General features: G+C 42.2%; 1 protein-coding gene across 1 annotated transcript; it reads left to right on the top strand.

The window, feature by feature from the left end:
- The first annotated feature begins 3,643 nt into the window (after positions 1–3,643).
- Positions 3,644–13,262, top strand: LOC309798067 (uncharacterized protein). The gene is made up of 8 exons (XM_082646389.1): positions 3,644–4,070; positions 5,798–5,868; positions 6,330–6,354; positions 8,355–8,483; positions 9,986–10,056; positions 10,525–10,549; positions 12,284–12,354; positions 12,816–13,262. The coding sequence occupies exons 2-8, from the start codon at positions 5,824–5,826 to the stop codon at positions 12,915–12,917; spliced, it is 468 nt and encodes a 155-aa protein (XP_082502515.1). The 5' UTR covers positions 3,644–4,070; positions 5,798–5,823; the 3' UTR covers positions 12,918–13,262.
- The last annotated feature ends 263 nt before the right edge of the window (positions 13,263–13,525 follow it).

Below are 13,525 nucleotides of genomic sequence, written 5' to 3'. Positions count from 1 at the left end.
TCCCTGGTGATAGAAAGTGATTTACAAGTAATGTGACCAATTACTATAGTCCCAGGAAGAATCTGCATTACGGTTAGGTGGTGTAGGTTTGTGTGCATGAGACTGGGTGTGTCTGTATGTGAAATGAGTGGGATGACTCTGTGTGTGTATGTGAACTTTTTGTGTTGTGTTTCCCTTGATTTATGTTCCCCTAAACATCACTGTTACTGGTGCCAACTTTCTAGAAAATATTCCCATCACCACTGCATCATGAATGGGTATGGATATAAAAGTAAATAAACTGTACACTTTCAGTGTGTGCATTGATTTTATACCAAGTGAGCCTCATTTAACCTGGAAAACAAATCCTATCACCACCCAGGCAAATGTTTACTGGATTCTTTTTTTTTTTTTTTGGCTGTGTTGGCTCTTCGTTGCAGTGCACGGGCTTCTCATTTCGGTGGCTTCTCTTGTTCCAGAGCACGGGCTCTAGGTTCATGGGCTTCAATAGTTGTGGCACGTGGGCTCAGTAGTTGTGATTTGCGGGCTCTAGAGCACAGGCTTTGTAGTTGTGGTGCACGGACTTAGTTGCTCCATGGCTGGATTCTTAATGAACACAACTGGGTTTCAGCATCCCTACTACTGGGTCAATTACAACTTAATTTAATAAGAAATCTCATCTCTTAGTAGGTCTCATAGCATTCTGAATGGTTATGATACATCTCTCTGCCACTTCCCTCATTGTGTTTCCTATTAGAGCCTCGGGATGAGTCCTCCCCCCTTACCTGAAGCACCTAGTGCTAGGCAGGCCTCCTTCCTTTTGCAGGGAGCCCATGCTTGTACCCACATGCCACACCCAGTTCTGGAGGAGTCCGAGAAAGAAGGAGCCTCCAGGAGTAGATGGAGGAAATTCACTCCACCTTTCTCCTTTGAGGCTAATATTCACTATCGGATTCTGTGCTAAGGAAACGAAATGTCCTTCTCCTGTGGAAAGTCTGTCTTCCATCACTTGTGCCGACTCTGTTTCTGTGTGCTGGGCAAGAAACACTGCATACAGTGAAGACAGACCCAAGAGATCTACCCCAGGTATTGATCTCAGGGTGGGCACTGGCTCTGTCTGTCCTGTCCGTGATCCATCATTCATCATGGTTGTGACTCTTGGACAGACACTTATCTCTCTAAATTTCCACACCCTCCACCATAACATATGGGTTACAGCCCCCACTTTGCCCTCCCCTTCACCCCCAACAGGGCTGGGTGTCAGATACGATAATGGATATTCTCCATGAGCTGTAAAGCATTGTTCCCATGAAAAAGCTGAAGAGTAAGCTTGAATCCCCCTTTACTTGGAGCCGTCAAATCCCTTCTCTCCTTTCAACAGCTACGAAATATCCAGCTTCTTCTTGCCATCATTCAGGATTGAACATTTATAGAGAATTTGTGAAGCACCGGTCCTTTATTTTTCAAACATTTTACCTGTATTCAATCATTTTTGGCCACATGACATAATGCTAAATGTAGGCCATATTAACATTTCTACATCTCAGAACAGGGAACTGAGGCAAAGAGGGATCTACATATCATTCCCAAGTACATGCTTCTTCCAAACGGGATTTGAATCCAGTCCATCAGTCATGGTCCCAATGGTTTGCTGAGTTTCTAGACATTCTCAGTTAAATAAAGATATTTGCCCACAAAACATGTCTGTTGGGTGTTTTCACTGCATACCAAACTGCAAGATCTTCCTAAGTCCAACTTTGTTTCAGGAGGCTCTGCTGGGCAGCTGGTGAGGAAAGGGACCAAAGGATTGAACTGTGAATAAATTATTGCTAATTTCCCCATTGTCTTCTGCCAGCAAGATGTCAATAATTGTCTCTATTGTAATGCATTTCCCAGGATGCTGCTCCCAGAGTGCCAGAAGAAGAAACACTCATCAGAGGTCAAGAATATCAACCCCAGGCTGGCTGAAAAAGTTCCGCATCTGGCCACATTTTAGGGGGCACCCTATAAATGACCCAGCTGAAGGTACTGTGGAAAATTTTTCATTAGGTTCACTCAAGAATAATTATTCTAGTTGATTCAGTGCCTCATATTGAAGAAAAAGCTATGAAATATTAAGCAGTATTCTTCTTTTATTCCATGTGTTCAAATTGAAACTTACTAAGCCAGCTGGTACTGTTTTAACCATGGAAGTAAACATACATTTAAAATTCAACATTTGGTTCATGTTTAAGAGTGAAGATGGTCTCTAGTTACGGTTTAGACTTTAGCTGATTTTTGAACGTTAGCAACAACACATCCCTCCCTGAAACCATGTTTTGAGATTTCTTTAAATTATTAGACATTATTTAGAACAGGATTATATTGACATAAAAGTTGTACATGCAGTACAGAAAATTCCTGTATCCTATCACTCCAGTTTCAGCTATTAATAATATATAGCATAGGTGAAGTACATTTGTTACAATTAGTGAAACAATGTAAGTATATTTTTACTAATGAAAAGTCCGTAGTTCACCTAAGAGTCACCCCTTGTGTTGTTATATTCAATGATATTTGAAATATGTACAATATTATTTGTCACCATTATGGTGCCATACAGAAATGTGTACACTAATGTTCATAGTAGCATTATTCTTAGTAGCCAAAAGATACAAACAATCCAAAGTCCATGAGGTGATGAATGGATAAATAAAATGTGATATATACACAGAATGGAATAATTTTCAACCATAAAAAGGAATTAAAGATTGACTTATGCTACAAAATGAATGATCCAAATAATATAAAAAATATTTTATTGTTAGTGAAATTAGGCAGGCACAGAAAGACAAATATTATATGATTCCACTATTATGAGGTACCTAGTGTAGGCAAACTCACAGACACCGGAAGTAGAAATTACCAAGGTCAGGAGGCAGGAGTAAGGTGGATTATGATTTAATGGGTACAGAGGTTACGTTGAAATAATGAAAAAGATTAAGATGTAGATTGTGTTGATGGCTACACAGCATTGTGAAAGTAAGAAATGCTAGTGAACTGTCTACTTAAAAATTATGAAAAGCATAAATATGTATATTTCATCACAATAAAATAAGTCAAAAATCCAACAGAATGGACGATGAATGAAGGAGCGACAGATTTGATTAGAAGGAAGCTGAAAGAGTCTTGTAACATTTCAAGAAGAAGGGGGATTTGGAGGGACTTTGAAATGGGCAGAGGGGCCGTGGGACTCTATACTGAAGCATAGTGCAATGTTAGTGTTTAAGCTTTTTCAGACTGACACTTTCAAATTGATTAGGTTCCCTACAGCTAGAAAGCTAAAGGTTCTCTTCCTCATTTCTGAAATGTTCCTCCCCTTTGCCTTCTTCCACCCACCAGGGAGGTTTGTCCAACAGCACCTCAGTCCACACTCATTAACCACCTGCATCCATACACTCCCACCCTGTGTGAACATTAACGAGGCTCTCTGAGTAATTCCTGAGCAGCATCACCAGTGTCCTGACATTAACCCTGTGTCCTCCTAGAGCCCCCTGAGGACCTGTTGGAAGAACTGCCCTATGTGAGGGCAGTTGAAGAGGCTCCTTCTACCTCCAGGGTAAGCTCCCCTTATTTATCAGAGATTAAAAGTTTGCTTCATTTCTTTCTTTTCCAATTGATTTCAGATATGAAGATCTACAGTGTTCAAGACAGCTGATGTATACAGTTTTGCTTGGTTGGATGAATGCTGATTGAAGGTCTTTCCCAACAGATAACTCATTCAAAAGTCCATTTAAAAAATGGCAACATCAGTTAGAAACTGTATAGTCAGACACACTTTCCTCAGCAGAAAATTTCCCTCCTTGAAATAGACTTTTGTATTTGCCCCTCAAATTGGACCTGAGAGATCTTCCAGGCAAAGCTCCAGCCTTTCCCACAGCTGTCTTCTCTGGTTTCTTTTGGGGCTATTGACTCAACAACAGTTCCCAATTTGGTTTTCTGAGGACAAAAAAAGAGATGAAATACCTGTGTCCGCAGAGCACAGGATGCTGAGATCCTTACACTGTTTTCTCTTCTCTAATCACAGGTGGATAGGACAGCAAACAAAAACGGTACGTATTCAGAGATCACCCCTCTGCTGAGGAACAATCTAGATGATGAAGACGGTGGGACTCTCTTGCTGGCTTTGCTTGGAGAGACACCCTGATTCAGGGTCCCTACAGGGATGAGGGCTGGGGGTGTAGAGCTAGAGACTGATTTCCCAGTAAAAAGCCATGCCCAAGTTCTATGGTCCTGGAAGTAACTGCATCATTTAGATGATGTGGGTTTGTGTGTATCAGGGTTGGGGTGTGGTCCATGTGTGAGCCTATGTGGTGTGTTTGTGAACCTGCATGCATAAGCGTGTGTGTGTTTCCTGAGGAGATATTTCCCTCTTACACAGCAGAATTCACCTGTCAACAAAGCTCATCACCACTGCACACTGTCTGTCCACAACCTTGTTCTTCCCTCAACACAGCTGTTGCCCAGATTTGGTTAATATTCCTTTTCCTCAGAAGGAGATGGTGCAGAGATAAATGTTCTAAGCTCTTGACCTCCTAAGTGGAAAAGCCAAACTGAGAACCCAGGGGTGGGTCCCAATGTGGGTGCTCTGGATCCCTGACCTGCACTTACCACTCAGCCAAGGGATCCTCAGTCATGGAGCAAGGGAGTCCCTGCATCCGTATCCTTGGCTGGAAGTCCTAGCATCTCCAAAGGTCCAGACCTTGCCCATCAGGTGGCCTTAGTGGTCACAGAATCCAGGGCAGCTATGGGTGGGCTTATCAGTTGACTTTGGCACAGTCATTAATGTGAAATTCACCTCAGGACCTGCATTCTCCTGGTCAGCTCACAGATTCTGAGAGGTGTGAGACCCCATGTATACAGTACAGGTCATATCTGTCAGTGCTGGTGTCATTGCTTAAACAAGGCCAAAAGCAGATAAGAATCAGGGAGCTATTTTATTGTATTGGATAACATTACCATAAGCCTTAGCATTGGTCAATTCCTGTAGCCCACACCCAAGGACTCAAAGTGGAACCTGACTGTTAGCCTGTACACTTCTGCTGCACAGCTGGGTTAGAGACAGGCTGTGCTCAGTCCGGGCTCCCTCTTCATAACGAAGTGTCCCACTTATGGAACAGCTCCCTAGAGTATGGACAGGCCCTGACTCAGTGGGCATACGTACATTGTATAGAAAACAAAGACTGGGAGAAAAATATGACACGATTGATAGTGGCTGCATCTAAAGGGTAGGATTTCAGTTTTGTCAAATCTTGTGTATTTGATTTTCTTTAAGACAAGTGATTAGTGAATAAATATAGCATATTTTGTCTAGGATTGAATTCAGTCCTTTAATGGAGGTTGCTGTTAATCAAGTATAAAATATCATACAACAGAAGACATGATAAATGCAGTAGCTGGCATTGTGGATGCTGGGGAAAGAGTGATCTGGGAAAAATCAAGAGACAGTGGCAATTTAGCAGAAGCTCAAAGCATGGGTCATGGGTCTGTGTCATTGAAACAGAGCATGCATTTTAGTGTTTACCATTTTTTAGATCGACCCTTCCCTTCTGATTAGGCTCCCCTTAGCTAGAAAGCCAAAGCTCTGTTTTCATTTCCTTCCTCTTGTCCTTTGCCTTTCTTCCTCCACCAAAGAGGATGGCCCAACACCAGCTCACGCCACACTTACTAACCTCCCACATCCATACACACCACCCCATGTCCTCATCGAGAAGAAAGCCCCTGAGTAATTCCTGAGCCGCATCACCAGTGTCCTGACAGTTACTCTGTGTCCCTCCAGCTCTCCCTGAGGATGTGGCGGTTGACATGCACCGTGATAGGACAGAAGAAAAGCCTCCGTGGATCCCCAAGGTAAGCTAGATTTCTTCTGGTCTGAGATAGAAATATTTCTTTATTTCTCTTTCATTAGAATTAAGTTATGAATATTTGAGGGTATTCATTCCAGATACATACAATTCCCTTGGTTGGGAGAATGTGGAGTGAGAGTCTATTACCAACTCATGGTGCCTGATTCCACAGGACATTAAAATTGACTGCATCCATTACAGCCTGTAGAGTACAGAGTTCTCTCTCCTACAGCGATTTTTCCTCTAGGCAAAGAATTCTGTAATTTCCAACCTAAATGGACTTGGAAGTTCCATCCTCCTAGCAAAGTTCTTGCCTTTCAGCCTGAGTAGGTTTGCTCTGATAACCCTTGCTGGGTTCCCTGGACCACTGTTTCTTATCAGGTTTTCTACTGTCAGCAAATGAACAAAAGACCTGAGCATCACTGTGATCTTATCCTCATAGTGTTTTCTCTTCTGTAATTGCAGGTGACCTTCCCAGAACGTGAAAACGGTATGTATTCTGGAATCAGTCACTTGGGGAGGAAGAACTTGGAAGATGAGAAAGTGGGACATTCTTGCTGGTTTTAGTGTAGAGGGCAAACTGATTCCAAATTTGTGCTGGGAATGAGAGTAGGGGTCCTGGTGATAGAAAGTGATTTACAAGTAATGTGACCAATTACTATAGTCCCAGGAAGAAGCTGTATTACGGTTAGGTGGTGTAGGTTTGTGTGCATGAGACTGGGTGTGTCTGTATGTGAAATGAGTGGGATGACTCTGTGTGTGTATGTGAACTTTTTGTGTTGTGTTTCCCTTGATTTATGTTCCCCTAAACATCACTGTTACTGGTGCCAACTTTCTAGAAAATATTCCCATCACCACTGCATCATGAATGGGTATGGATATAAAAGTAAATAAACTGTACACTTTCAGTGTGTGCATTGATTTTATACCAAGTGAGCCTCATTTAACCTGGAAAACAAATCCTATCACCACCCAGGCAAATGTTTACTGGATTCTTTTTTTTTTTTTTTGGCTGTGTTGGCTCTTCGTTGCAGTGCACGGGCTTCTCATTTCGGTGGCTTCTCTTGTTCCAGAGCACGGGCTCTAGGTTCATGGGCTTCAATAGTTGTGGCACGTGGGCTCAGTAGTTGTGATTTGCGGGCTCTAGAGCACAGGCTTTGTAGTTGTGGTGCACGGACTTAGTTGCTCCATGGCTGGATTCTTAATGAACACAACTGGGTTTCAGCATCCCTACTACTGGGTCAATTACAACTTAATTTAATAAGAAATCTCATCTCTTAGTAGGTCTCATAGCATTCTGAATGGTTATGATACATCTCTCTGCCACTTCCCTCATTGTGTTTCCTATTAGAGCCTCGGGATGAGTCCTCCCCCCTTACCTGAAGCACCTAGTGCTAGGCAGGCCTCCTTCCTTTTGCAGGGAGCCCATGCTTGTACCCACATGCCACACCCAGTTCTGGAGGAGTCCGAGAAAGAAGGAGCCTCCAGGAGTAGATGGAGGAAATTCACTCCACCTTTCTCCTTTGAGGCTAATATTCACTATCGGATTCTGTGCTAAGGAAACGAAATGTCCTTCTCCTGTGGAAAGTCTGTCTTCCATCACTTGTGCCGACTCTGTTTCTGTGTGCTGGGCAAGAAACACTGCATACAGTGAAGACAGACCCAAGAGATCTACCCCAGGTATTGATCTCAGGGTGGGCACTGGCTCTGTCTGTCCTGTCCGTGATCCATCATTCATCATGGTTGTGACTCTTGGACAGACACTTATCTCTCTAAATTTCCACACCCTCCACCATAACATATGGGTTACAGCCCCCACTTTGCCCTCCCCTTCACCCCCAACAGGGCTGGGTGTCAGACATGATAATGGATATTCTCCATGAGCTGTAAAGCATTGTTCCCATGAAAAAGCTGAAGAGTAAGCTTGAATCCCCCTTTACTTGGAGCCGTCAAATCCCTTCTCTCCTTTCAACAGCTACGAAATATCCAGCTTCTTCTTGCCATCATTCAGGATTGAACATTTATAGAGAATTTGTGAAGCACCGGTCCTTTATTTTTCAAACATTTTACCTGTATTCAATCATTTTTGGCCACATGACATAATGCTAAATGTAGGCCATATTAACATTTCTACATCTCAGAACAGGGAACTGAGGCAAAGAGGGATCTACATATCATTCCCAAGTACATGCTTCTTCCAAACGGGATTTGAATCCAGTCCATCAGTCATGGTCCCAATGGTTTGCTGAGTTTCTAGACATTCTCAGTTAAATAAAGATATTTGCCCACAAAACATGTCTGTTGGGTGTTTGCACTGCATACCAAACTGCAATATCTTCCTAAGTGCAACTTTGTTTCAGGAGGCTCTGCTGGGCCGCTGGTGAGGAAAGGGACCAAAGGATTGAACTGTGAATAAATTATTGCTAATTTCCCCATTGTCTTCTGCCAGCAAGATGTCAATAATTGTCTCTATTGTAATGCATTTCCCAGGATGCTGCTCCCAGAGTGCCAGAAGAAATAACACTCATCAGAGGTCAAGAATATCAACCCCAGGCTGGCTGAAAAAGTTCCGCATCTGGCCACATTTTAGGGGGCACCCTATAAATGACCCAGCTGAAGGTACTGTGGAAAATTTTTCATTAGGTTCACTCAAGAATAATTATTCTAGTTGATTCAGTGCCTCATATTGAAGAAAAAGCTATGAAATATTAAGCAGTATTCTTCTTTTATTCCATGTGTTCAAATTGAAACTTACTAAGCCAGCTGGTACTGTTTTAACCATGGAAGTAAACATACATTTAAAATTCAACATTTGGTTCATGTTTAAGAGTGAAGATGGTCTCTAGTTACGGTTTAGACTTTAGCTGATTTTTGAACGTTAGCAACAACACATCCCTCCCTGAAACCATGTTTTGAGATTTCTTTAAATTATTAGACATTATTTAGAACAGGATTATATTGACATAAAAGTTGTACATGCAGTACAGAAAATTCCTGTATCCTATCACTCCAGTTTCAGCTATTAATAATATATAGCATAGGTGAAGTACATTTGTTACAATTAGTGAAACAATGTAAGTATATTTTTACTAATGAAAAGTCCGTAGTTCACCTAAGAGTCACCCCTTGTGTTGTTATATTCAATGATATTTGAAATATGTACAATATTATTTGTCACCATTATGGTGCCATACAGAAATGTGTACACTAATGTTCATAGTAGCATTATTCTTAGTAGCGAAAAGATAGAAACAATCCAAAGTCCATGAGGTGATGAATGGATAAATAAAATGTGATATATACACAGAATGGAATAATTTTCAACCATAAAAAGGAATTAAAGATTGACTTATGCTACAAAATGAATGATCCAAATAATATAAAAAATATATTATTGTTAGTGAAATTAGGCAGGCACAGAAAGACAAATATTATATGATTCCACTAGTATGAGGAACCTAGTGTAGGCAAACTCACAGACACCGGAAGTAGAAATTACCAAGGTCAGGAGGCAGGAGTAAGGTGGATTATGATTTAATGGGTACAGAGGTTACGTTGAAATGATGAAAAAGATTAAGATGTAGATTGTGTTGATGGCTACACAGCATTGTGAAAGTAAGAAATGCTAGTGAACTGTCTACTTAAAAATTATGAAAAGCATAAATATGTATATTTCATCACAATAAAATAAGTCAAAATTCCAACAGAATGGACGATGAATGAAGGAGCGACAGATTTGATTAGAAGGAAGCTGAAAGAGTCTTGTAACATTTCAAGAAGAAGGGGGATTTGGAGGGACTTTGAAATGGGCAGAGGGGCCGTGGGACTCTATACTGAAACATAGTGCAATGTTAGTGTTTAAGCTTTTTCAGACTGACACTTTCAAATTGATTAGGTTCCCTACAGCTAGAAAGCTAAAGGTTCTCTTCCTCATTTCTGAAATGTTCCTCCCCTTTGCCTTCCTCCACCCACCAGGGAGGTTTGTCCAACAGCACCTCAGTCCACACTCATTAACCACCTGCACCCATACACTCCCACCCTGTGTCCACATTAACGAGGCTCTCTGAGTAATTCCTGAGCAGCATCACCAGTGTCCTGACACTTACCCTGTGTCCTCCTAGAGCCCCCTGAGGACCTGTTGGAAGAACAGCCCTATGTGAGGGCAGTTGACGAGGCTCCTTCTACCTCCAAGGTAAGCTCCCCTTATTTATCAGAGATTAAAAGTTTGCTTCATTTTTTTCTTTTCCAATTGATTTCAGATATGAAGATCTACAATGTTCAAGACAGCTGATGTATACAGTTTTGCTTGGTTGGATGAATGCTGATTGAAGGTCTTTCCCAACAGATAACTCACTCAAAAGTCCATTTAAAAAATGGCAACATCAGTTAGAAACTGTATAGTCAGACACACTTTCCTCAGCAGAAAATTTCCCTCCTTGAAATAGACTTTTGTATTTGCCCCTCAAATTGGACCTGAGAGATCTTCCAGGCAAAGCTCCAGCCTTTCCCACAGCTGTCTTCTCTGGTTTCTTTTGGGGCTATTGACTCAACAACAGTTCCCAATTTGGTTTTCTGAGGACAAAAAAAGAGATGAAATACCTGTGTCCGCAGAGCACAGGATGCTGAGATCCTTACACTGTTTTCTTTTCTCTAATCACAGGTGGATAGGACAGCAAACAAAAACGGTACGTATTCAGAGATCACCCCTGTGCTGAGGAACAATCTAGATGATGAAGAAGGTGGGACTCTTTTGCTGGCTTTGCTTGGAGAGACACCCTGATTCAGGGTCCCTACAGGGATGAGGGCTGGGGGTGTAGAGCTAGAGACTGATTTCCCAGTAAAAAGCCATGCCCAAGTTCTATGGTCCTGGAAGTAACTGCATCATTTAGATGATGTGGGTTTGTGTGTATCAGGGTTGGGGTGGGGTCCATGTGTGAGCCTATGTGGTGTGTTTGTGAACCTGCATGCATAAGCGTGTGTGTGTTTCCTGAGGAGATATTTCCCTCTTACACAGCACAATTCACCTGTCAACAAAGCTCATCACCACTGCACACTGTCTGTACACTACCTTGTTCTTCCCTCAACACAGCTGTTGCCCAGATTTGGTTAATATTCCTTTTCCTCAGAAGGAGATGGTGCAGAGATAAATGTTCTCAGCTCTTGACCTCCTAAGTGGAAAAGCCAAAGTGAGAACCCAGGGGTGGGTCCCAATGTGGGTGCTCTGTATCCCTGACCTGCACTTACCACTCAGCCAAGGGATCCTCAGTCATGGAGCAAGGGAGTCCCTGCATCCATATCTTTGGCTGGAAGTCCTAGCATCTCCAAAGGTCCAGACCTTGCCCATCAGGTGGCCTTAGTGGTCACAGAATCCAGGGCAGCTATGGGTGGACTTATCAGTTGACTTTGGCACAGTCATTAATGTGAAATTCACCTCAAGACCTGCATTCTCCTGGTCAGCTCACAGATTCTGAGAGGTGTGAGACACCATGTATACAGTACAGGTCATATCTGTCAGTGCTGGTGTCATTGCTTAAACAAGGCCAAAAGCAGATAAGAATCAGGGAGCTATTTTATTGTATTGGATAACATTAACATAAGCTTTAGAATTGGTCAATTCCTGTAGCCCACACCCAAGGACTCAATGTGGAACCTGACTGTTAGCCTGTACACTTCTCCTGCACAGCTGGGTTAGAGACAGGCTGTGCTCAGTCCGGGCTCCCTCTTCATAATGAATTGTCCCACTTATGGAACAGCTCCCAAGAGTATGGACAGCCCCTGACACAGTGCGCATACATACATTTTATAGAAAACAAAGACTGGGAGTAAAATATGATACGATTGATAGTGGCTGTATCTAAATGGTAGGATTTCAGTTTTGTCAAATCTTATGTATTTGATTTTCTTTAAGACAAGTGATTAGTGAATAAATATAGCATATTTTGTCTAGTATTGAATTCAGTCCTTTAATACAGGTTGCTGTTAATCAAGTACAAAATATTGTACAATAGAAGACATGACAAATGCAGTAGCTGGAATTGTGGATGCTGGGGAAAGAGTGATCTGGGAAAAATCAAGAGACAGTGGCAATTTAGCAGAAGCTCAAAAGAGGCATGTTGGGTCATGGGTCTGTGTCATTGAAACAGAGCATGCATTTTAGTGTTTACCATTTTTTAGATCGACCCTTCCCTTCTGATTAGGCTCCCCTTAGCTAGAAAGCCAAAGCTCGGTTTTCAATTCCTTCCTCTTGTCCTGTGCCTTCCTTCATCCCCCAAAGAGGATGGCCCAACACCAGCTCAGCCCACACTTACTAACCTCCCACATCCATACACACCACCCCATGTCCTCATCGAGAAGAAAGGCCCTGAGTAATTCCTGAGCAGCATCACCAGTGTCCTGACAGTTACTCTGTGTCCCTCCAGCTCTCCCTGAGGATGTGGCGGATGACATGCACCATGATAGGACAGAAGAAAAGCCTTCGTGTATCCCCAAGGTAAGCTAGATTTCTTCTGGTCTGAGATAGAAATATTGCTTTATTTCTCTTTCAATAGAATTAAGTTATGAATATTTGAGGTTATTCCTTCCAGATACATACAATTCCCTTAGTTGGGAGATTGTGGAGTGAGAGACTATTACCAACCCATGGTGCCTGACTCCACAGGACATTACAATTGACAGCATCCATTACAGCCTGTAGTGTACGGAGCTCTCTCTCCTGCAGCGATTTTTCCTCTAGGAAAAGAATTCTGTAATTTCCAACCTAAATGGACTTGGAAGTTCCATCCTCCCAGCAAAGTTCTTGCTTTTCACCCTGTGTAGGTTTGCTCTGATAACCCTTGCTGGGTTCCCTGGACCACTGTTTCTTATCAGGTTTTCTACTGTCAGCAAATGATCAAAAGACCTGAGCATCACTGTGATCTTATCCTCATAGTGTTTTCTCTTCTGTAATTGCAGGTGACCTTCACAGAACATGAAACCGATATGTATGATGGAATCAGTCACTTGGGGAGGAAGAACTTTGAAGATGAGAAAATGGGACATTCTTGCTGGTTTTAGTGTAGAGGACAAACTGATTCCAAATTTGTGCTGGGAATGAGAGTAGAGTCCTGGTGATAGAAAGTGATTTACAAGTAATGTGACCAATTACTATAGTCCCAAGAAGAAGCTTTATTACGGTTAGATGGTGTAGGTTTGTGTGCATGAGACTGGGTGTGTCTGTATGTGAAATGAGTGGTATGACTCTGTGTGTGTATGTGAACTTTTTGTGTTGTTTTTCCCTTGATTTATGTTCCCCTAAACATCACTCTTACTGGTGCCAACTTTCTAGAAAATATTCCCATCACGACTGCATCTTGAATGGGTATGGATATAAAAATAAATAAACTGTACACTTTCAGTGTGTGCATTGATTTTATACCAAGTGAGCCTCATTTAACCTGGAAAACAAATCCTATCACCACCCAGGCAAATGTTTACTGGATTCTTTTTTTTTTTTTTTTTGGCTGTGTTGGGTCTTCGTTGCAGTGTGCGGGCTTCTCATTTCGGTGGCTTCTGTTGTTCCAGAACACGGGCTCTAGGTGCATGGGCTTCAATAGTTGTGGCACGTGGGCTCAGTAGTTGTGACTTGCGGGCTCTAGAGCACAGGCTTAGTTCTTTTGGTGCAC

The sequence above is a fragment of the Mesoplodon mirus genome (genome assembly GCF_964341445.2).
Source record: "Mesoplodon mirus genome assembly, contig: HAP1_SCAFFOLD_1518, whole genome shotgun sequence".
Lineage (NCBI taxonomy): Eukaryota > Metazoa > Chordata > Mammalia > Artiodactyla > Ziphiidae > Mesoplodon > Mesoplodon mirus.
This window is presented reverse-complemented; position numbering and strand designations above follow the sequence as displayed.